Source organism: Oncorhynchus mykiss, chromosome 6, assembly GCF_057628025.1.
Source record: "Oncorhynchus mykiss isolate SJ-2025 chromosome 6, ASM5762802v1, whole genome shotgun sequence".
Classification (NCBI taxonomy): Eukaryota; Metazoa; Chordata; class Actinopteri; order Salmoniformes; family Salmonidae; genus Oncorhynchus; species Oncorhynchus mykiss.
Window position 1 is genome coordinate 36,381,293 of NC_143027.1, and position 22,597 is coordinate 36,403,889.

General features: G+C 44.5%; 1 protein-coding gene across 1 annotated transcript in view; it reads left to right on the forward strand.

The window, feature by feature from the left end:
- The first annotated feature begins 8,913 nt into the window (after nucleotides 1-8,913).
- LOC110525858 (histone acetyltransferase KAT6A) overlaps nucleotides 8,914-22,597 on the forward strand; it is a 37,688-nt gene continuing 24,004 nt past the window's right edge. Inside the window, exons 1-2 of the mRNA XM_036980011.2 lie at nucleotides 8,914-9,053; nucleotides 11,022-12,401. Of these exons, the coding sequence (XP_036835906.1) occupies nucleotides 11,727-12,401 (675 nt within the window). The 5' untranslated portion in view covers nucleotides 8,914-9,053; nucleotides 11,022-11,726. The remainder of the gene's footprint in view (nucleotides 9,054-11,021; nucleotides 12,402-22,597) is intronic.

Sequence of the window (22,597 nt, forward strand, 5' to 3'; positions counted from 1 at the left end):
CATGTATGGTAAGAATACATATTTGATATTTCTCTTCTGTCAAAATCTGCTACAGGTAGCACAGCCTGCATGTCTACCTGCCTACCTATACTACCTACAGTGGGGCAAAAAAGTATTTAGTCAGCCACCAATTGTGCAAGTTCTCCCACTTAAAAAGATGAGAGAGGCCTGTAATTTTCATCATAGGTACACTTCAACTATGACAGACAAAATGAGAAAAAAAAATCCAGAACATCACATTGTAGGATTTTCAATGAATTGATTTGCAAATTATGGTGGAAAATAAGTATTTGGTCACCGACAAACAAGCAAGATTTCTGGCTCTCACAGACCTGTAACTTCTTCTTTAAGAGGCTCCTCTGTCCTCTACTCGTTACCTGTATTAATGGCACCTGTTTGAACTTGTTATCAGTATAAATGACACCTGTCCACAACCTCAAACAGTCACACTCCAAACTCCACTATGGCCAAGACCAAAGAGCTGTCAAAGGACACCAGAAACAAAATTGTAGACCTGCACCAGGCTGGGAAGACTGAATCTGCAATAGGTAAGCAGCTTGGTTTGAAGAAATCAACCGTGGGAGCAATTATTAGGAAATGGAAGACATACAAGACCACTGATAATCTCCCTCGATCTGGGGCTCCACGCAAGATCTCACCCCATGGGGTCAAAATTATCACAAGAACGGTGAGCAAAAATCCCAGAACCACACGGGGGGACCCAGTGAATGACCTGCAGAGAGCTGGGACCAAAGTAACAAAGCCTACCATCAGTAACACACTACGCCGCCAGGGACTCAAATCCTGCAGTGCCAGACGTGTCCCCCTGCTTAAGCCAGTACATGTCCAGGCCCGTCTGAAGTTTGCTAGAGAGCATTTGGATGATCCAGAAGAAGATTGAGAGAATGTCATATGGTTAGATGAAACCAAAATATAACTTTTTGTTAACTCAACTCATCGTGTTTGGAGGACAAAGAATGCTGAGTTGCATCCAAAGAACACCATACCTACTGTGAAGCATGGGGGTGGAAACATCATGCTTTGGGGCTGTTTTTCTGCAAAGGGACCAGGACGACTGATCCGTGTAAAGGAAAGAATGGGGCCATGTATCGTGAGATTGAGTGAAAACCTCCTTCCATCAGCAAGGGCATTGAAGACGAAACATGGCTGGGTCTTTCAGCATGACAATGATCCCAAACACACCGCCCGGGCAACAAAGGAGTGGCTTTGTAAGAAGCATTTCAAGGTCCTGGAGTGGCCTAGCCAGTCTCCAGATCTCAACCCCATAGAAAATCTTTGGAGGGAGTTGAAAGTCCATGTTGCCCAGCAACAGCCCCAAAACATCACTGCTCTAGAGGAGATCTGCATGGAGGAATGGGCCAAAATACCAGCAACAGTGTGTGAAAACCTTGTGAAGACTTACAGAAAACGTTTGACCTCTGTCATTGCCATCAAGGGGTATATAACAAAGTATTGCGATACACTTTTGTTATTTACCAAATACTTTCTTTCCACCATAATTTGGAAATAAATTCATAAAAAATCCTTCAATGATTTTCTGGATTTTTTCCCCTCATTTTGTCTGTCATAGTTGAAGTGTAGCTATGATGAAAATTACAGGCCTCTCTCATCTTTTTAAGTAGGAGAACTTGCACAATTGGTGGCTGACTAAATACTTTTTTGCCCCACTGTATGTACCTACCTTGCCTACAGGTAGCTACTTCAATGTGCATATGTGGTGTATATGTTTTGTCTCATGTGTTTTTTCTAAACAGGGAAAACCTCTTCTGATCTAATTGCTCCCTTTATAACTTGATAATCCCACTCCGAGGACTGCAGGGGGCTAATCATTTTAAACAAAGCTTCAGATAATTACATTTTGCATCCATGAATAGGGAGTTCTAATAAGGAGGGCTGGTCTTTGCCTGTTTGATAGACAGGCAGATGTTGTTTTCTATTCAGCAAAGAGGAAACTAAAGAATTAAGGACATTTTAAAATCCATGTGGTTGACAGATTTAAATGCATTATAGGCTACATTGTCGATAGTGTAATTTCTAACAGCCAAATTCTAATATGTTCCCCAGTTGTTAGCAAAAGATATGATCTGATCAGTCAAAATATCAATTATTGGCAAAAGATCAGAATTGGGCTGCCTGTGTAAACATCATGCATGATCCATGCATGATGTAGGGTCAGTGCAGTCTAGGATCTGTGGGACTTCCTTACCCTAAACTCTAACCTTACCCTAACTGTAACCATTTAAAATGTCAACGTCAATTGGGTAGGTACTCCCCAAGGATTCCGAATAGCATGGACCCATGATGTAGCCTTGCTCTGGAGAACCCAAGGCCTTGACAAGGCATTTTGCCTTATCCCAAGGGTTTTCAGCTATAAGCACCGCTGACAGGTGGGACCATGTGAACTACAATCCCGATGCTCTGTTTTCACTTTTAGAAACATAAATAATCATTGCTTGCCATAAGGTTGTCGAAACATGGAATTATCTTTCATAACAGCGAAATATAGTCTTTCAAATAAAAAAAGATACAGGGACATATTTCCACATAACTGTGATCTGCTGTAACATAGAAATATGACCATGTGGGAACGCTAACTCGAACCCTATAAAGGTGTGTAATAATTTAACCTTCATTTGTTTTTATTTCTAGCTGATATGAAAGATATGTTCCCTATGTTTCCAAAACCGTACCGCAAGTGATGCATGTTAACAATCCGAAAGAGCGCTGGGGCTCTTATCTCCCCCAGTCAGATGATAACTTCATGAATAGACGCTAAAGGTAGTTAGCGTCAATGAATGGGCTAGATGTAGCCCGAAGAGACAACGAATGGGCTAGATGTAGCCCGAAGAGACAACGAATGGGCTCGATGTAGCCCGAAGAGACAGCGAATGGGCTCGATGTAGCCCGAAGAGACAACGAATGGGCTCGATGTAGCCCGAAGAGACAACGAATGGGCTCGATGTAGCCCGAAGAGACAACGAATGGGCTAGATGTAGCCCAAGGAGACAACGAATGGGCTAGATGTAGCCCAAGGAGACAACGAATGGGCTAGATGTAGCCCAAAGAGACAATGAATGGGCTAGACGTAGCCCAAAGAGACAATGAATGGGCTAGACGTAGCCCAAAGAGACAATGAATGGGCTAGACGTAGCCCAAAGAGACAATGAATGGGCTAGATGTAGCCCAAAGAGACAATGAATGGGCTAGATGTAGCCCAAAGAGACAATGAATGGGCTAGATGTAGCCCAAAGAGACAATGCACTTATGCACAGTGGCAAAAAAAAATGTTTTAAATGCATGCCAGCAAAGCCACTACACAACACTAAACAATACATTAATTGCACTATAAAACGGTGACAAACTGTGCCCACAAACTGTTGCTCACACCGACAGTGTTTTTGTGCAAAATAATACACAGCATCATCTGGATGTGTGGAACCAAAGTTCAAAATTCATCTTCTGCTACCATTTCTGTCAAGCAGTCTATGCATACAGTTTGACGCATACGTTCGATAAATCCAACGTATGTACCACACAGAACGCACTGCCTCTGCAATGCAATGCTGCAAGGCAAACACAGTTTTCCATTTGAAATTAATGTACTTCTGGTGTACCAAAATGCAATGATGCTGTCGGTGTGATCGAGGAGGTGTTAGGGCCTACACAAAGCTGTCCCAACAGCAGAGCTTTCTTTTCAGCACCATGGAGTGAATCCTCACCACCGCTACACCTGGCTATCAGCGGAGCCTTGTCTGGCAGCGAAACAGCTAATTAAGCCTCATTTAGTGCCATTTCACAAAAACATAGCTGATATGGCTGACTTGCTTAAACAAATGTGGTTTCTGCTGACAATTGAGATGTACAAACTATAGCATAAGGGAACGACGAGAGCATAAGAGGCCATCTTTAATTTTGATTAAGACATTAATGAGCTAGGACAGACGTAATCAATATAACTATTTGTTCGGCACTTTTGAAATGTACAGCGACAGAATTCAGAACATGGATCGTTCTTACAGTAGCCTGTACACCAAGTCAGAACCATAGGATAAATAAAAGGATAAATTCAATGACACAATTTCTATAAAACAGGCTACAGGCTACATGTGTACCACCAAGTCAGAACAGTAGGCTAAGTTAAGAGGGGGAAAGGGACCAACATTATTAGGGTGAGGCACATGGGCTACTAACAGCTTACGTCACAACATGAACTTAGTATTACTTTCTAAGAAAAAGTAAAAGTCTGAAAAGCTGTCATCAAGGCAAAGGGTGGCTACTTTGAAGAATCTCAAATATAAAATAGATTTGTTCAACACTTTTTTGCTTATTACATGATTCCATATGTGTTATTTCATAATTTTGATGTCTTCACTATTATTCAACAATGTAGAATAATAGTAAAAAAAAAGGAAAAACCCTAGAATGAGTAGGTGTGTCCAAACTTTTGACTGGTACTGTATATATACAGTATATACAGTGGCAGGTAGCTTAGTGGTTAGAGCATTGGGCCAATAACCAGAAGGTTGCTGGATCGAATTCCCGAGCTGACAAGGTAAAAATATGTTGTTCTGCCCCTGAGCAAGGCAGTTAACACACTGTTCCCTGGGAGCCAAAGACGTGGATGTCGATTAAGGCAGCCCCCTGCACCTCTCTGATTCAGAGGGGTTGGGTTAAATGCGGAAGACACATTTCAGTTGAATACATTCAGTTGGACAACTGACTAGGAATCCCCATTCCCCTATATATACAGTTGAAGTCGTAAGTACACTTAGGTTGGAGTCATTAAAACTCGTTTTTTAACCAATCCACACATTTCTTGTTAACAAACTGTAGTTTTGGCAAGTCGGTTAGGACATCTACTTTGTGCATGACACAAGTAATTTTTCCAACAATTATTTACAGACAGATTATTTCACTATAATTCACTGTATCACAATTCCAGTGGGTCAGAAGTAGACATACACTAAGTTGACTGTGTGTTTAAACAGCTTGGGAAATTCCAGAAAATGATGTCATGGCTTTAGAATCTTCTGACATCATTTGAGTCAATTGGAGGTGTACCTATGGATGTATTTCAAGGCCTACCTTCAAACTCAGTGTCTCTTTGCTTGACATCATGGGAAAATCAAAAGAAATCAGCCAAGACCTCAGGAAAATAATTGTAGACCTCCAAGCGTCTGGTTCATCCTTGGGAGCAATTTCCAAATGCCTGAAGGTACCACGTGCATCTGTGCAAACAATAGTACGCAAGTATAAACCCCATGGGGCCACGCAGCAGTCATACCGCTCAGGAAGGAGACGTGTTCTGTCTCCTAGAGATGAACGTACTTTGGTACGAAAAGTGCAAATCAATCCCAGAACAACAGTAAAGGACATTGTGAAGATGCTGGAGGAAACAGGTACAAAAGTATATATATCCACAGTAAAACGAGTCCTCTGTCCAGTGTCTGTGTTCTTTTGCCAATCTTAATATTTTATTTTTATGGGCCAGTCTGAGATACGGCTTTTTCTTTGCAACTATGCCTAGAAGGCCAGCATCCGGGAGTCGCCTCTTCACTGATGACATTGAGACAGGTGTTTTGCGGGTACTATTTAATGAAACTGCCAGTTGAGGACTTGTGAAGCATCTCTTTCCCAAACTAGACACTAATGTACTTGTCTTCTTGCTCAGTTGTGCACCGGGGCCTCCCACTCCTCTTTCTATTCTGGCTAGAGCCTATTTGCGCTGTTCTGTGAAGGGAGTAGTACACCGCGTTGTACAAGATTTCAGTTTCTTGGCAATTTCTCGCATGGAATAGCCTTCATTTCTCAGAACCAGAATAGACTGACGAGTTTCAGAAGAAAGTTCTTTGTTTCTGGCCATTTTGAGCCTGTAATCGAACCCACTAATACTGATGTGTTATTTCTTACATTGGTACCCCAGGTAATCTTGGGTTTCATTACATACAGTCGGGAGGAACTACTGAATATAAGAGCAATGTCAAACAGGTGGGGCTCTACCCCACATGCCCTGAATAACGGGTCGCTACTGCTTATGTACATACACTTAGCAAAAATAAAAACACAACATGCAACAATTTCTTAGATTTTACCATCATTTGCAAATAAATTCATTAAAAATCCTACAATGTGATTTTCAGGATTTTTTCCCCTCATTTTGTCTGTCATAGTTGAAGTGTACCTATGATGAAAATTACAGGTCTCTCTCATCTTTTTAAGTGGGAGAACTTGCACAATTGGTGGCTGACTAAATACTTTTTTGCCCCAGTGTATAAGCCCTTAACCAACAATGCAGTTAAGAAATATTTTTTTTTAAAAGGTAAGAAATAAAAGTAACAAATAATTAAATAGCAGAAGTAAAATAACAATAGCGAGGCTATATACAGGAAGTACTGGTACAGAGTCAATGTGCGAGGGCACCAGTTAGTCGAGGTAATTGAGGTAATATGTACATGTAGGTAGAGTTATTAAAATGACTATGCATAGATAATAACAGAGTTGCACGACTGTCTTGGTGTGCTTGGACCATGTTAGTTTATTGATGATGTGGACACCAAGGAACTTGAAGCTCTCAAACTGCTCCACATCAGCCACGTCGATGAGAATGGGGGTGTGCTAGGTCCTCCTTTTCCTGTAGTCCACAATCATCAAATTGTTATTGACAAAATGCAGACGTGTTTGTTGTCTGTAGCTTATGCCTGCCCGTATCATAACCCCACTGCCACCATGGGGCAGTCTGTTCACAATGTTGACACCAGCAAACCACTCGCCCACACAACGCCATACATACTGTCTGCCATCTGCCCGGTACAATTGAAACCGGGATTCACCAGTAAAGAGCATGCTTCTCCAGACTGCCAGTGGCCATCGAAGGTGAGCATTTGCCCACTAAAGTCAGTTACAATGCAGAACTGTAGTCTGGTTAAGATCCTTGTGAGGAAGATTAGCATGCAGATGAGCTTCCCTGAGACGATTTCTGACAGTTTGTGCATACATTCTTAGATTGAAATTGTGGGTTTGCACATCAGCTGTCCAAGTGGCTCATCTCAGACCCCATTGCAGGTGAAGAAGCCGGATGTGGAGGTCCTAGGCTGGTGTGGATACACATGGTCTGCGGTTGTGAAGCCGGTTGGCCATATTGCCAATTTCTCTAAAATGACATTGGAGGTGGCTTATGGTAGATAAATTAACATTAAATTATCTGGCAACAGCTCTGGTGGACAATCTTTTAGTCAGCATTCTAAGTGCACACTCCCTCAAAACTTGAGATATCTGTGGCATTGTTGTGTGACAAAACTGCACATTTTAGTGGGCTTTTATTGTCCCCAACACAAGGTGCACCTGTGTAATGATCATGCTGTTTAATCAGCTTCTTGATATGCCTAAATGACTTACCTTTCAGACTAATATGCAAATAAAAAACATAATATTGTTTCAAGCAGGGTTGAAAGCAGCCCCCTTTCTGAAATGCAGAACATTCATAGGTGGTGTTGATATGGTACCGAGGTGAAATTAGTTTTGTATTGGATATTCGGGTTTCTCTCGTCAACAGCTTTTGAACTACGCTTGCGATGACTATGAAGAAGGTATATTCTGAATCGGGTGGATGGAGAATAATCCACACCTAGAAAAATGTTTTTATAATATATTTTGGATTTCAATCTTCAGTACAAAGCATTTCATGAATCTGATAATGATGTATTCTGAATCAGGGGGATGGACAAAAATCCACCGCTTTTTTTTAGGAGGGGGGGAGGGGTGGTACAATTTTAAAAAATCTTCTGGCTTTCAATCTTGAATAACTGTTACACATAGCTTGCCAGGACAATGACCATTCTTTTTTTGTTGTTGGTGAAAGTAAAACATTTTTTAGAAAAATGTCATTTTTAAAATGTACTTACTTTCAATATTCAATAGCTCTTACACAAAGTGTGCAATGACTATGAAATTATATATTCTGAGTCAGTGGAGGATGGACAAAAATATATATATATAAAAAAGCTTGCCATTTGTGTAAGAGCTTTATGCAAGAAATATTAAAGATTGAAAGCCTGAAGAAAAACATGTATAATATTTATATTTTTGTCCATCCTCCCCTGACTCTATTGCTATCGATGATTGTAAATAAGGAAAAAAATGAAATTCCAACAAAAAAAAGCGGTGTATTTTTGTCCACCCTACCCTGATTCAGAATATATAATTTACATAGTCATGGCAAGCTTTGTGTAAGAGCTATTGAAGGTTGAAATCCGAAATTCTATTATTATGGTGTGGTTTACTGTTGCTTGGTATTGCGGGCAATTTACATAATCGTTTTTTTGTGGGAGCATAATAGCTGCCCACGTATCATAATCTGACTGGCGGGGAATAAACGCTCAACATAAACAGATAGGCTTTGTCAAGTGATAGCCTACTAAGCATGGTCGGATATATAGTAACAAGCCCTCAACATTTAGGCCTATTTCGAGACTGTATAAGTTGCTGGTTCATTCTCCTGCTCTAATAAATAACAGAGCTGCCGCAATAGATTGCAGAACCTACCTGGCTGTGTGGAGGGCTCTTGTTTGATCTTTAAATACCCTCTAACATTAAAACCACACTCAGTTGCTTTGATTTCTCTTACGAGCCAGCTGTAAGGCATAAATTCAGACGTTCCCCTAAACGGCAATATCCGTGTGCGCGCGCCCCAGTGGAGAAAGCAAGAACACCTATCCCTTCACCATCTGTCCCTTTCTTCCATTTCATGTGTTCAACCAATATCCACCCCTCACAGCTTCAACTCTGTTGTCCCCCCCCCCTCTCCCCTTGCAGTGTATTTTCCTGTCCGGTCCACTAGGGTTTGCGTTTGAACGATGCAGACGGTCCCTTGCCCCGACTGTTCCCCCCTCCCCCACTAGCTGAGCTCCTGTTCCACTCAAAGATGGCGTCAGCTTTGGAGCCTCTGGTCTCTGGCTGCATTTTTGGGCTTGTTGTTGTCTCTGATTCGAATGATTTTTGGCACATTCTACTCGGCAACTCGACACGAAATTACGGTGAGTAGCGGCTAGTGGGGAGAGGATATTACAAGTTATCCGAGCTTCCCTTTAAAACCCGAACTGGATCCGTCCTAGCTTTCTGGGAACCGCGAGAGGTAGAGGGAAAGGGGTACGGGAGATGAAGATCGCGAGGGGGGGCCGTGGTTGGTTGGTTGGATGGAAGGAAGGAGGGGGCGAGTGAGTGAGCCGAGGCCTACTTCGCTCCAACGGCCTTGGCTTCACCGCAGGCACTAGGTGGGAGGGTGGGTGATGGAGGAAGGAAGTAGGGAGAGGTGATGGTTATTTAGCGGTGTGTAGGGACGCGTCTTGCGGGGAAATATTTTCACCCAGAGCCGAGGCGTAGGCCGAGCGGCCATAGAACATGTCATGTTAATGGAACATTCTCCAGTACTTTGAGATCTTCATGTTTGCACTTGCCGGATAGCGGTTATGGCCGTTTTGTAATTTACATTGTGCCTCGGCTTTGTAGGCCGTGATCTCACCGCGAATATCATCCATGACATTCTAAATGGAATTATTCATTGTGATGGCTATGTGTTATTGTTTGAAGCCTCGGGCGTTGTATGAATCTGTCATTGTTGATTGTGTCAAAACACGGTTTTCCTTCACCGAGACTACACGTTGTTACTATTTTGAGCTATTTCGTCACTACTCCCAAGCAAATAACTTCAGTTCGCGGGAAGGTTTGTAACCACATAATTGCCTGACAATTCATATCAGTACTAGAGTGACGTAAAGAGCCAGAGCAGGAAATATTGAGAAAGTTAGGCACTTGGGGCTGTTTCATGGATCGCTAACGTTACTGTAACTAGCTGTGCTAACTGGAACGTTAACCACCAATCTGTTTTGACCGACATGGCTAACGTTAGCTAACTAACGATAGACACATGCTCAATGTTAGCCAGATAACGAACACAGCTACTAAGTCACAGCATAGTTTTTAAACGATTTATCTTCATCAGTTACTGACTACCATACATATGTAATCAATTATCATGTTTATGTTGTGCATGGAGTAGAAAGCTAGCTAGCTAACGTTTGCATGCTTGCTGATATAAGGCACTTGAACACAACTAACGTTAGCTAACTAGCCATGAGAAGTGGCTTGCTGGTGTTTTGTTGTTGTTGCTATTTCAGTTGATTTGTTCTGCTATGTAAAGTGATAACCATGTTGCTTGGCAAAGTCATAATAACAAGTGTTTCTCACATGTGGCTAGTTTTCCCATAATCTGTGCAGTTGTGTTGTTATTACCTGCGATCAATCTCTGTTTTCTGACCCAATTCATGATGATGTGAAAAGTATATGAAGATACTGTACTAGTTATGTAGCATGTAAGTGTGGTGTGGCCTTCTCGGCTAGTGTTTGTGTTACTATCATCACAGTTATGAAAGTTACTGTGGTTTTGGGGATTAGACAAAAACATAGTGAACCAGACTTTGTAAAGTTACCTCCATTATCACAGTTGATTAGGTTTACCTACTCACAGACACTAGTCTGGGACTGTCCTGAGCTACTGGTGAAGGAAGACAATGTTTAGATCTGGGTCATGCCCTCTTTGCTCGGGTTTCTCTTCCCCACCTAAATGTGTTTTGTATCTCAAATCTTTAACCTTAATCTTTTAGCTTTTTATTTTGCCCATGTCCTGTAATGTTGATCTAGACTTCAGGTAGCATGTATTTATCACATACAACGCATGTGGGTTAACTGTCGTGTTTATGTGCTGCTGGTGTTTTGAGAAGTGTGTTTGTACATGTGTTCTGACAGGTTGCATTCAGTAAGCACTAAAGGAAGCAAATGTTTGAAACGGCAGTATTACCTCAACTCCAATATAAAACTCATTTTAAGACACTTTTTTTTTTATTATTACAATTTTTGTCTAGCGATTGTGACCCAGTCTTGGTGCTGTCCCTCTTGCACATCGTTTCTCTGACCCTGCCATATGTGTGTGTCCTTTTTTTTCGCAGAGTGCGTTTCCTGTTGAAGTGCAATTGGTGTGACGGTGATTTGCCCTTGCTGCTCCATGGGGTGTGATATCTGTTCCCTTCCAGGCCTTAGAACAGGTGGATACCGCTAGGGAGAGAGGAAAGAGAACGACTAGAGAACGACTGGAGCCGCGTGGCTGAAAGACATTTAAGTCCTCCTGCACTTCCCAAACACTACAACTGATCTTCAACTCAAGATGACGGTCACAGTTTCAACATCACATTGAGAGCCTGTTATTTACATTGATTGGAGACTGAATCAACAAGTTTCTATCTGTTTCTCCCTCTGTCCTTTTGAAACAGGCAGTAGTTGGAGATACCTAAGTGTTATTGTGAAAGCCGCCGTAGTGTGCGAGTCAGTCCTCCACAGCTCCAGAGTTAGTGTAGTATCTGGTGCTCCACGACACTGCTCTCCCTCAGGCTAACTGACCCTACCGGGAGAGGGTAGTGGGTGACTAGGTTTTATTTTTTGGGGGGGGTGGGTGGGGTGGGCTATGCTATGGTGAGCTGCTCCCTGTCGTGCTGCTCGTGCTTAGGCTCTGAGGGACTCTGTGCAGCCCCGGGACAAAGGATAGTCCTTGGGCAGAGGGGCGAGGAGGAGGCGGCGGCTTAGGCCGCAGGACGCTTACCTTTTGCCCGCCACGGGTGTTAGCGTGTGTGTCGTCATTGTGACCTCCAGCCACAGCCATGGTGAAGCTGGCCAACCCGATGTACACCACCTGGATCCTGGAGGCCATCAAGAAGGTGAAGAAGCAGAAGCAGCGGCCGTCGGAGGAAAGGATATGCAACGCTGTGTCCATGTCCCACGGGCTGGACCGCAAGACTGTACTGGAACAGCTGGAGCTCAGCGTCAAGGATGGAACTATTCTCAAAGTGTCTAACAAGGGGCTCAACTCCTACAAGGACCCAGAGAATCCCGGCCGTTTGGCCTTTCAAACCAAGCCCTGCCTGGGCAGCGGTGAAGGGGAAGGAGACGGAGAGGATGGTCATCATGAGGAGGGGGGTCATGGGGGAAGCCACCATCACTCTGGGAAGAAACCAGGACTGGACTGGAACAAGCTGATCAAGCGTTCCCTGGATGGGCTTCATGAGCCAGGGGGCTCCACCCTAAAGAGTGTTGAGCGCTTCCTCAAGTGCCAGGGTGACGTGGCGGCCTACCTGTCCGGCAGTGGCTCCATGGGGCCCGGCCTGTTCCACCAGCAGCTGAGGGTTGCGCTGAAGCGGGCGTGTGCCCACGGTAGAGTGGCCAAGAATGGGCTGCTGTTCCGCCTCATCAGCCGCAGCTCCCAGTCAGATGGGACGGGTACTGTGGTGCTGGACTCCCTGCCGCCCGTCCGCCTCCTGCCACACGAGAAGGACAAGGTAAGCCACACACCGTCCCATACATCTACATTCTCTTCCTCAATGTAATGTCTCTATGTAAACATGCAGTGTAAGTGTAAAAGGTTAACTGTTAAAAGAGCAATTGGTAATTTATTTGTCCTTTGTGGCAGTGGGAAGAAATAAACAATCAAGGCTGAAGGCAGAACACCCACCACACGATCAATCTTAGCAGGGCTCAACCTTTATTCTGAATAGTAGATTCCATGTCGTGGTAAGGCTGCCAGGGAAGACGCCTAAAATGTTACTTTATCACGTGTAATTAGTAGCCAGGTCAGGCAGCCAGGCAGTAGAGTTTGGCAACCCACAAAGCTGAGCCTGGAACTTAGTTTCATTTTTACCCAGTCAGTGCACTGTACTCTCACAAAATCCCTTGCTCCTTTTTAGGGCAATAACTTACAAATTGCATGATCAATATGTTTGCACGCCGTGGGTTGACTGATACTGTCTTTGCTGGAGTGAGTGGTCACTGGTGTCAAATGGTCGAATCATTTTCGTAGATAGGAGCGTGAATATAGGCAAGGGACGAGACGAGATGTGTTGCATGTCTCTGTGTGATTAACATGACCCTAAAGCCACACACTGTTGCTAAATTGACTGCCAATTTTGAGACGCTTGACCCGGAAGACCGACGGAGAGCTGTGAGAGAGAGACCTTAGACAGCAGTCTGTTTTAATCCCTATGTGAGCGTACAAGAGGTCGGTCCACATGTAGCTCCATGGGGGGGGGGGACGACAAGCATATCATCGCTGTGGCAGTCAGTGGGTCGATTCGACCTGTGTGTATTCGGAGCCCTGGCTTGGGCACAGAGTACCAGGGCTTTCAGTGTCTCTTTCAGGGGGCCAGCGATGGGTCTGGGCGTAGTGGTGGCGTGTCGCATGCTCCAGGAGGCAGCAGGAGTGAGTGGAGCGCCGTGCAAGGCGGATGAGCTTAGTGCTCTCTGGTCGGCTGCCAGGGGCGAGGGCTGCTCTCCAACCTTCTGTCTCAGGCATGCAGCAAGAGGAGAAAGAGAGGGGAGGAGGAGGTCAGGGAAGATTCACATGGCGCCATAGCGAGCGTCCTGCTGGGGCGAGAGCGACTGGCGACCAGCTGCAGGGCTGCTCCCTGTCAGGAGCTGTCAGGAGATGAGAGGAAGAGAGTGAGTGAGTGTGTGTGTGTGTGTGGGAGAGAGAAAAAAAACCCAAGAAGAGCAGAGGAAGAGGCCTGGCTGACGCATGCTCTGGGCCACCTTACCCAGTCACGAAGAGGGAGAGGAGAGAGAAAAGAGACTGAGACAGTGGCAGAGGAGCAGACATGCAGGCCAGTACGGTGCCAGAAGACACACCCACAGGGTAACCTGACAGTCCGCAGCCGGATGGGCACTAACCTCTCCTACTACCCAGGGGCAGGACCACACATAGCTAACATGCATAAGACCCATTGCATGCGTTCATGCACACATATAAACGTATGGCATGCACTGTGAACAAACACAAGTGCGTGCAAGCTGACATACAGTACACACACATGCACCCCTACAGTAACGCATACAGTACACACACATATCAGCCATCAGTTGGAATTGTGGAAGGGTGGAAATGTAACTTTTTGGTCCAGCTGCTGCAGCGCGTGGTAGACGACCAAATGTTACCAGCCACTCATTTGTTTTTCAGCAGGTGAATAAATTATGACGCTCACAGAAAACGCACGCACATGTTTTGTAACATTAAAACAACAGTTAATGAATGTTTTTTTTATTTTTATTGATTGAAAGTGATTTCAAAGGAAAACTCAGAACTTGACAGACAGAAGTGGATATCAGTGTGTGTTATTGACCCATTTCAGTGGGCAAGAGCGCCACCTTTCTCTCTATTGTTTGAACCAAATATTGAACCTATGCTGCAGCTGTACCCCATCCTGCTTTCACCACTGTACCATTTGAGATTCTCTCATCCAGAACTGACACACACAGTTTTTCTATTTTTATTATTATATTTTTTTTTACATGGGGGCTTTGCATAATAAGAAAAATATAAAATAACTGCGCCCAACTGCTCTGTGTGAGCAACTGTCAGTGTGGCTGGGAGGAATAGACATTCTACCAGGGGATGTCAAAATCTACCAGCATGTGTCTGGTGTTAATGTCCCACCCAGGATGTAGTGTATAGTGATTTGAAAGGTCCTGCCCTTGCCCCTCCAGACAGACTTTGTTGTGACTGGGGGTGTTGTAAATCTCTGCTCTACTCTGCCGTGCAAGGTGGCTTGTCTCGTGTGGGCTTCGGGTTCATTCTGCAGGGTTGGGTCCCGATGGCACCCTATCCCCTACACAGTGCACTGCTTTTGATCAGAGCCCTACGGGCCCCGGTCAAAAGTAGTACCCAATAAAGGGAATAGGGTGCCATTTGGGATACACCCTGGGATTAGAGTGGTGTGAGCAGCCAGGAGTCATATGCCTGGCTGACTGACCGGCTGACTGATTGGCTGGCTTGCTGGCTCCAGGGCTGTGTAGGCTAACGCACTACCGACCCTCTGGCACAGATGGGCCTCCGCTGAAGACTGATCAGTCTTTGACTTAGTTGAATGACTTTCATAGTGAGTTAACGGGCTCTTTCGTTGTAGTGTTCATGTGTTGCTTGGAGGCGTTGCATGGTGAACCGTGGGTGTACTGCTACTACAACAGCTGCCAGTCTGGCGGAGAGTTATTTGAATGTTTCTCTTTGGCATTCACACAGCCTCCACTCCAGACAGCTCTGTTCCTCTTATGCTGCTATTTGCAGTATTCAAGTAGCCGTCTCTCCATATCTCAGCTATAGAGCCTCTCTCTCCGCCTCCTGTCCTCTAACTAGCCCCACTGTGTTTGTGTGTGGCTGGTGGGGTGTGACGCGACACTCGCGCTTCTCTCACTCAGGCGAAGTCTCATCAGTGCCATATTGCCTGCATGATTGCTATGGGTTGTGATTTAGAAAGGGAAGTGGTGGGTGAGGGGAGAGGAGAGGAGGAAAGGAGGGGAAATAAAGCAAAACAAATGAATAAGCCTCGGCTTTGACCCCATTGCAGGGGAGATTTGTGTACTCGACACCCGAATGACTGTGTCGCCCAGCTCCATTCAAACAGGATCGCAGACCCACTCGCTCTCCCCCTATTAGGAGGTCACTGGCGGGCCAGATTGGGGGAGGCGAGGGGTGTGTGGAGTCATCCGAGGGTCACGGATATATACATGGGGAAACCTCTGCTTTTCCTGAGATGAGCCACCCGTAGCTGGCTGTAGTTATGAGCCTAGTGGGCCATTAGGAGGCTAGTGGACGGGGATATGATGGGGATGGGCCTGAGTCTGTTGTCGGGAAGAGCGGTGAGGTGAAGAGCGATTATGGCCCTGTGCTTGCCCTTTTCACAGCAGCTGGACCCAGGTGAAGCAGAGTTCTCCTCACTGACGTTGCCGTGTCGCGGGAGGGACGACAAATGAAACGACACTGACCGGGGTGATGGTGTTCTGTGACCTCGTGGGCTTTGTTCTATCAGCTAGCATGGTGGCTGTCTACCTATGAATGAGCTGTACTGTAGTTAGGCCTAATTTGATCTTTATCCCAGTCACTTTCAAAACGTAATGGCATACGCATGTACTGCTCGCCCTGTGTAGGTTAGGCTAATTACTGAAACCTCTCGCATAGATGTTAGCTGTCCTTTTCCTTTTTAGCGAACATTACAACCATCTAGTGTTTTCTTTCTGCTCAAGGTGAAGGAAGAGCGCTACACAGGACATGAATACAAAATACCAGTAAACATTGATTATGTGCCCTGGGTCAGTGCAGTCTCCCCACCACTACGTCATTGTCTCTCTCTCTCTCTCTGTGTGGGTGTGTGGCGCCGTCCAGGTCAGAGAGGTGGCCGGACAGAGTACTTTATTCAACCTCTATTTAACAAGGCAAGTCAGTTAAGAACAAAGCAATTTCTCTTAGTAGTGGACACCATTGGGGTCAAGAGAGAGGACCATCTTTCAGGGCTGTGATGGCAATGTCTTTGAAGCCTTTTGGGTAGTGGTTGACAATAGAGCAGATATATTAGCAGACTACTAAACAAATGGAACTAGTAGGTTTGAGGAAAACATTCACAGCCAATACAGGGCTGATATTTGGTAGTGGACGAAACCATCTTATAGGGAGGTGTATGGAGTTTAGGGAAGTTTAGGTTGATTTACTTTGGAGGCAGTCATTGTTTACCTTTTTATCCAACGCATCACCCGGTGTCCTTAGAGAGGAGACATCACTTTTTTTATTTTTACAATATTTTATTTTAGCCGGAAAAATATTACTCCCAGTAATAAAAAAAATATATCCTCCATTGGAAAGGTTTGAATTTGAGTTGTCTAACAAACGCACGCATACATCTACACACATACCTGCTTATACACACAGCAACAGCACAGCCTCCATATAATTCCTTTCAGAATAATAATGTAGAGCTCTCTTTACTTGCTCACAATATTGCTTGGTCGCCCCGTCCTGAGGTGTAATTTTTTAATTTTATTTATCTGTTATTTTACCAGGTAAGTTGACTGAGAACACGTTCTCATTTGCAGCAACACCCTGGGGAATAGTTACAGGGGAGAGGGGGATGAATGAGCCAATTGTAAACTGGGGATTATTAGGTGACCGTGATGGTTTGAGGGCCAGATTGGGAATTTAGCCAGGACACCGGGGTTAACTTCTTATGGTATAGGGGACGCTTGCGTCCCACTTGGCCAAAAGCCAGGGAAAATGCAGTGCGGCAAATTCAAATAAAATTATAGAAAAATCAAACTTTCATTAAATCACACATGTAAGATACTAAATTAATAATATCTTATATTCTTGGCATGAGTAGCAGGAAGTTGAAATTGGGCACACTATTTATCCAAAAGTGAAAATGCTGCCCCCTATACCTTAAGAAGTTTTTAACACCCCTACTCTTACGATAAGTGCCATGGGATCTTTAATGACCTCAGAGAGTCAGGACACCCGTTTAACGTCCCAGCCGAAAGACGCCACCCTACACAGGACAGTGTCCCCAATCACTGCCCTGGGGCATTGGGATATTTTTTTTAGACCAGAGGAAAGAGTGCCTCCTACTGGCCCTCCAACACCACTTCCAGCAGCATCTGGTCTCCCATCAGAAGCAAGCCAGCAGTGGTATGCAGGGTGGTATGCTGCTGTCAAAATTTGAATATGCTTCTACTCTGTGCTCAGTCCACGTCCATTGACCTATTCTTCACTCGGGCAATGATATTTCCTTATGGACGTATTCAGCCTATGCTTGGACTTTAAGTAGGGGTGTATTATGAACAGGTTGTTAGTGATGGTGTGTCACTATTATAATCTAACAGAGCTCATATTTCACTGGCTAGGTGTTCCCACTTTCCACATTCACACCAGAGGTGCTAACATTAACACCCAGACACATCATCTGGACGATAGTCTGGCGGAGAGCCATTATCAGGCTGACTGAAGATAAAGTGGTTAGGAAGGGAGAGAGCGATGAGAATGTTTGTTTGTTGCTGGGAGTGACTGGACCTGTAATCCAGCAAATGGGGTCAATGTGTTCTCCATCTGGGAAGTATTTTGCTGCCACAAACACCACACATGGCCAACTTGTACCTTTTTGATACAGGGGATTTACCCTTGTTACCTCGTTAATCTCACTACTGTACGGTGCCCCACTGCTTCCAACAGCTAGACTGGCAGGAAGCATGTCTATTTCAACTGAAACCCCAACATGTATAATAATATGGTGATGTAGTTCATCCAAATGGATTTAGTCCGTTTTACAGCTTTTCAGAATGTGGTCCACTGGTCCGTGCAGGAGTCAAACCCACTACTCGGGTGTTCCTAACAGTATTCTCCACTCAACCAACTGAGCCATCGAACAATGTTTTATTACTCCACCTTCAGTTGAAGTCGGAAGTTTACAGACTCAGGTTGGACTCATTAAAACTCGTTTTTCAACCACTCCACAAATTTCTTGTTAACAAACTATCATTTTGGCAAGTCGGTTAGGACATCTACCTTGTGCATGACACAAGTAATTTTTCCAACAGTTTTTTACAGACACAGTGATTTATAAGTGAAATAATCGATCACAATTACAGTGAGTCAGAAGTTTACATACACTAAGTTGACTGTGCCTTTTAAACAGCTTGGTAAATTCCAGAAAATGATGTCATTGCTTTAGAAGCTTCTGATAGGCTAATTGACATCATTTGAGTCAATTGGAGGTGTGCCTGTGGGTGTATTTCAAGGTCTACCTTCCAACTCAGTGTCTCTTTGCTTGACATCATGGGAAAATCAAAATAAATCAGCCAAGTCCTCATTTCTTTTGGACCTCCACAAGTCTGGTTCATCCTTGGGAGCAATTTTCAAACGCCTGAAGGTACCACGTTCATCTGTACAAACACCATAGGCCCACACAGCCGTCATACCGCTCAGGAAGGAGACACGTTCTGTCTCCTAACGATTAATGTACTTTTGTGCAAAAAGTGCAAATAAATCCCAGAACAACAGTAAAGGACCCTGTGAAGATGCTGGAGGAAAAACGTACAAAAGTATATATTTCCACAGTAAAACAAGTCCTATATCGACATAACCTGAAAGGCTGCTCAGCAAGGAAGAAGCCACTGCTCCAAACTGCCATAAAAAAGCCAGACTACGGTTTGCAACTGCACATGGGGACAAAGATCATACTTTTTGGAGAAATGTCCTCTGGTCTGTTGAAACAAAAATAGAACTGTTTGGCCATAATGACCATCGTTATGTTTGGAGGCCGAAGAACACCATCCCAACCGTGAAGCACGGGGGTGGCAGCATCATGTTGTGGGGGTGCTTTGCTGCAGGAGGGACTGGTGCACTTCACAAAATAGATGGCATCATGAGGAAGGAAAATGATGTGGATATATTGAAGCAACATCTCAAGACATCAGTTAAAGCTTGGTCGCAAATGGGTCTTCCGAACAGACAATGACCCCAAGCATACTTCCAAAGTTGTGGCAGAATGGCTTAAGGACAAGAAAGGCAAGATATTTGAGTGGCCATCACAAAGCCCTGACCTCAATCCCATAGAATATTTGTGGGCAGATCTGAAAAAGTGTGTTTGCAAAGAGGCCTACAAACCTGACTTCGTTACACCAGCTCTGTCAGGAGGAATGGGCCAAAATTTACCCAACTTATTGTGGGAAGCTTGTGGAAGGCTACCCCGAAATGTTTGACCCAAGTTAAACAATTTAAAGGCAATGCTACCAAATACTAATTGAGTGTATGTAAGCTCCTACTGGGAATGTGTTGAAAGAAACAAAAGCTGAAATAAATCATTCTCTCTACTATTATTCTGACATTTCACATTCTTAAAATAAAGTGGCGATCCTAACTGACCTAAGACAGGGAATTTTTAACTAGGATGAAATGTCAGGAATTGTGACAAACTGAGTTTAAATGTATTTGGCTTAGGTGTATGTAAACCTCAGACTTCAACTGTATGTTAAGTAGTCCTCCTTCATTCCATATTCCTGCTATGGCCAAGTGGGCGTGTGTTTCTCGTGTGTGTGTGTGTATTTCTCGTGACGTGAGTGTGCGCGAGCGAGCAGTGTGTAACAATGATCAATGAGGTTGTGGTAAGAGGTTTGGGTCTGTATTGGGGAGGTGGCTGCCCGGCACCACCTGGTTGGACATTGAGATGGGTTTCACATGTTAATGAGAACCTTGACTTGAGAGAAGACAAGGACAACAGGACAGCTTTTCCCATTCGCCTCCCCCCCCCCCCCCCCCCCCTCTCTGTTGCACACTCGCATCCTATTCCCCTCCTCACCCCCTTTATCCTTATCCTCTCTTCATTGCTCTCTCTTTCATTATCTCCCTCCACCTCTATTACACCCAGTACCACTGCAAATGGACAAGGAGAAACCAGGCCACTCTCACAGTACATCTCTCAGCTAGTGTATTGTACACCCCACACATCTGCCCCCGTAGCATGGGCCAGTGTATCTTTCACATCTAATCTGTGGAAAATGCAGTCCTACAAACCTTTCTATCAGCTAGGCTCTGTTTTTTCTCAAGTGTAGGCCCTTAGTGATACAGAGGGTTATAGACGTGTCAGGATAGAGATGGAGACTCTCCCTGCCCGTCTCGGTATAAAGGACCTGAGCCCTCACTCTAACCTGAAGGACGTGTTTTGGTCTCTGTCTGTAGTTGTTGTTCAAGTCGAGCGGGTAGATTACTCTGTTGGCATGGTGAGACGTTATAGGCGTGTCTGTGTTGTGACTAACTGGTGTTTCCTGTTGAAATCATCTCTCTTATCTAGTGTGCATAGTAGCATAGAGGTCACACACACACACACACACACACACACAGAGAGAGACACAGAGACAGAGGTTTAAAAATATGCCCAGCAGTAGTCCGGTGCTAGTAAAGTAAAAAAGGAGAGAAAGCTAAGACTAACGTGACAAATGTTGGCTTTTGAAATAAAGAAAGCAAACCTCATGAGGATTTTAAAGGAAATGTAGGCCTATTCCATTTCTCCCACACATATCTTGGAAAACGATTAGCTCTTTTGTATCTTTTGGATTATTTTAGTCAGTCAGACAGTAATTAGTCATGTCACAAATGAAACCCTGCACTGTAATGTTTGTATGAAACACGATGCCTGGACTCTGCCTGCGCTAGTTACTCGCGGAGAAAGCAAACGAGTGTGTGAGTGTGAGAGCGCACAGACACAGGTCAATCCCTTCCCTCCCGCTGAACTGGCAGGAATGATTGGGAGGCTGCACAAAGGGCTGCTGCCATATTTTCTCTCTTCCTCTCGCTCTCTTTCTCTCTCTCTGTGTCTCTGTGTGTTTGTGGTGTGATGAGAGGTGTCCCTGTATGGAATGCGGGAGCCTGAGTCCGAGATAAATGAACTCAATAAATCAAGCTCTTCAGCCCGTCTCTCCTTACTCCCTGCCTGGACTTGCTCCTTCCCTCCCCGTGTTGAGCTATGGCCAGCCAGCCAGGAATATCTTTGTACCTGCCCCAGCCCACCGAGCCCCTCCCACCCTACCCCACAGCTCCAAACCTGTACCCTAGCGCCAGCCCTATAGCCTAACCCCAGCCCCAGTCCAGGCCCCCTACCTCCCAGCCCCCTTTAGTCATCGGCAGGGCTCAAATTTCTTGGCGGCCATGGCCATCGATGCCGCTTTGTGGCCGATTAAAAAAAATAAAATAATAATAATAATAATAATAATAAAAAATAAATAAATACAATTTTTAAAAAATCATGCCTTGTGGCCATTGTTCCCTTGGACTGGATATAATATTCATAATTCCCTTCTCCCGGCTGCCAATCGCCGTAGCCTACTCCGAAGCACCTCTCACTCGCATGGCTCTCTCCGATATCTCAATTCTTATTAGCCAATACCCATCACGTGATCGGGTCCTTCTCACAGGCATTGCTGCTCCGAAGTAGGCTACAAGTGAAGCCAGACACATTGGGGATGGAATGGTGCATGTCCTTATTGAATTTCGAGGCGCATGTTGAAGATGATAGAACGGTCCACATTAACTTTTCTTCAGCCAATAAGATGAGTAGGTCTAACAAACAGTAAAAACACTAGCTATGTCAATCTACTATCCCCCACAGTACAAAAGTTTACCTATTCTTCTATTGGTCAGCTTGTCCTTCTGTGCGAAATATAAATATTCCAAACATACACTGGGACAATTGTGGGATGCGATAGATCCCAAATAATACTAGCACTGTACATAAAAAATAAAAACATAAATAACAGGCTGATGCAACAGATCAGAACGTTTAGCTTAAAATGTTGCTAAACTATTAGGCTATTTGCTCACATTTTATAAACGTAGCAATGCGCACATGGCATAAGCGCGAATGTTCCCAAATGCAATTAGCGGGAAAACACAGTTCTCAAAAGTACACCGCAAATGCAAGCGGTTTGATATGACTGAGATGAAATTATCAAAACAAAATGTAGAATGAGTGAAGATCTAAAGAAGTGACCACAAGCATGGCCTTTTAATATGACTAGGATTGTGTCTTTGGCTGCTGGACAACGAAAGAAAGTTGAACAGAAAGTTGGGAATTGCTGGTTTCAACGGCATATGAGGAAGTGTTTATAAAATAATACTTGTAACTTTCCTATGGCCGGAACATGGTAAGACATGCCTCATAAAATGACAAAA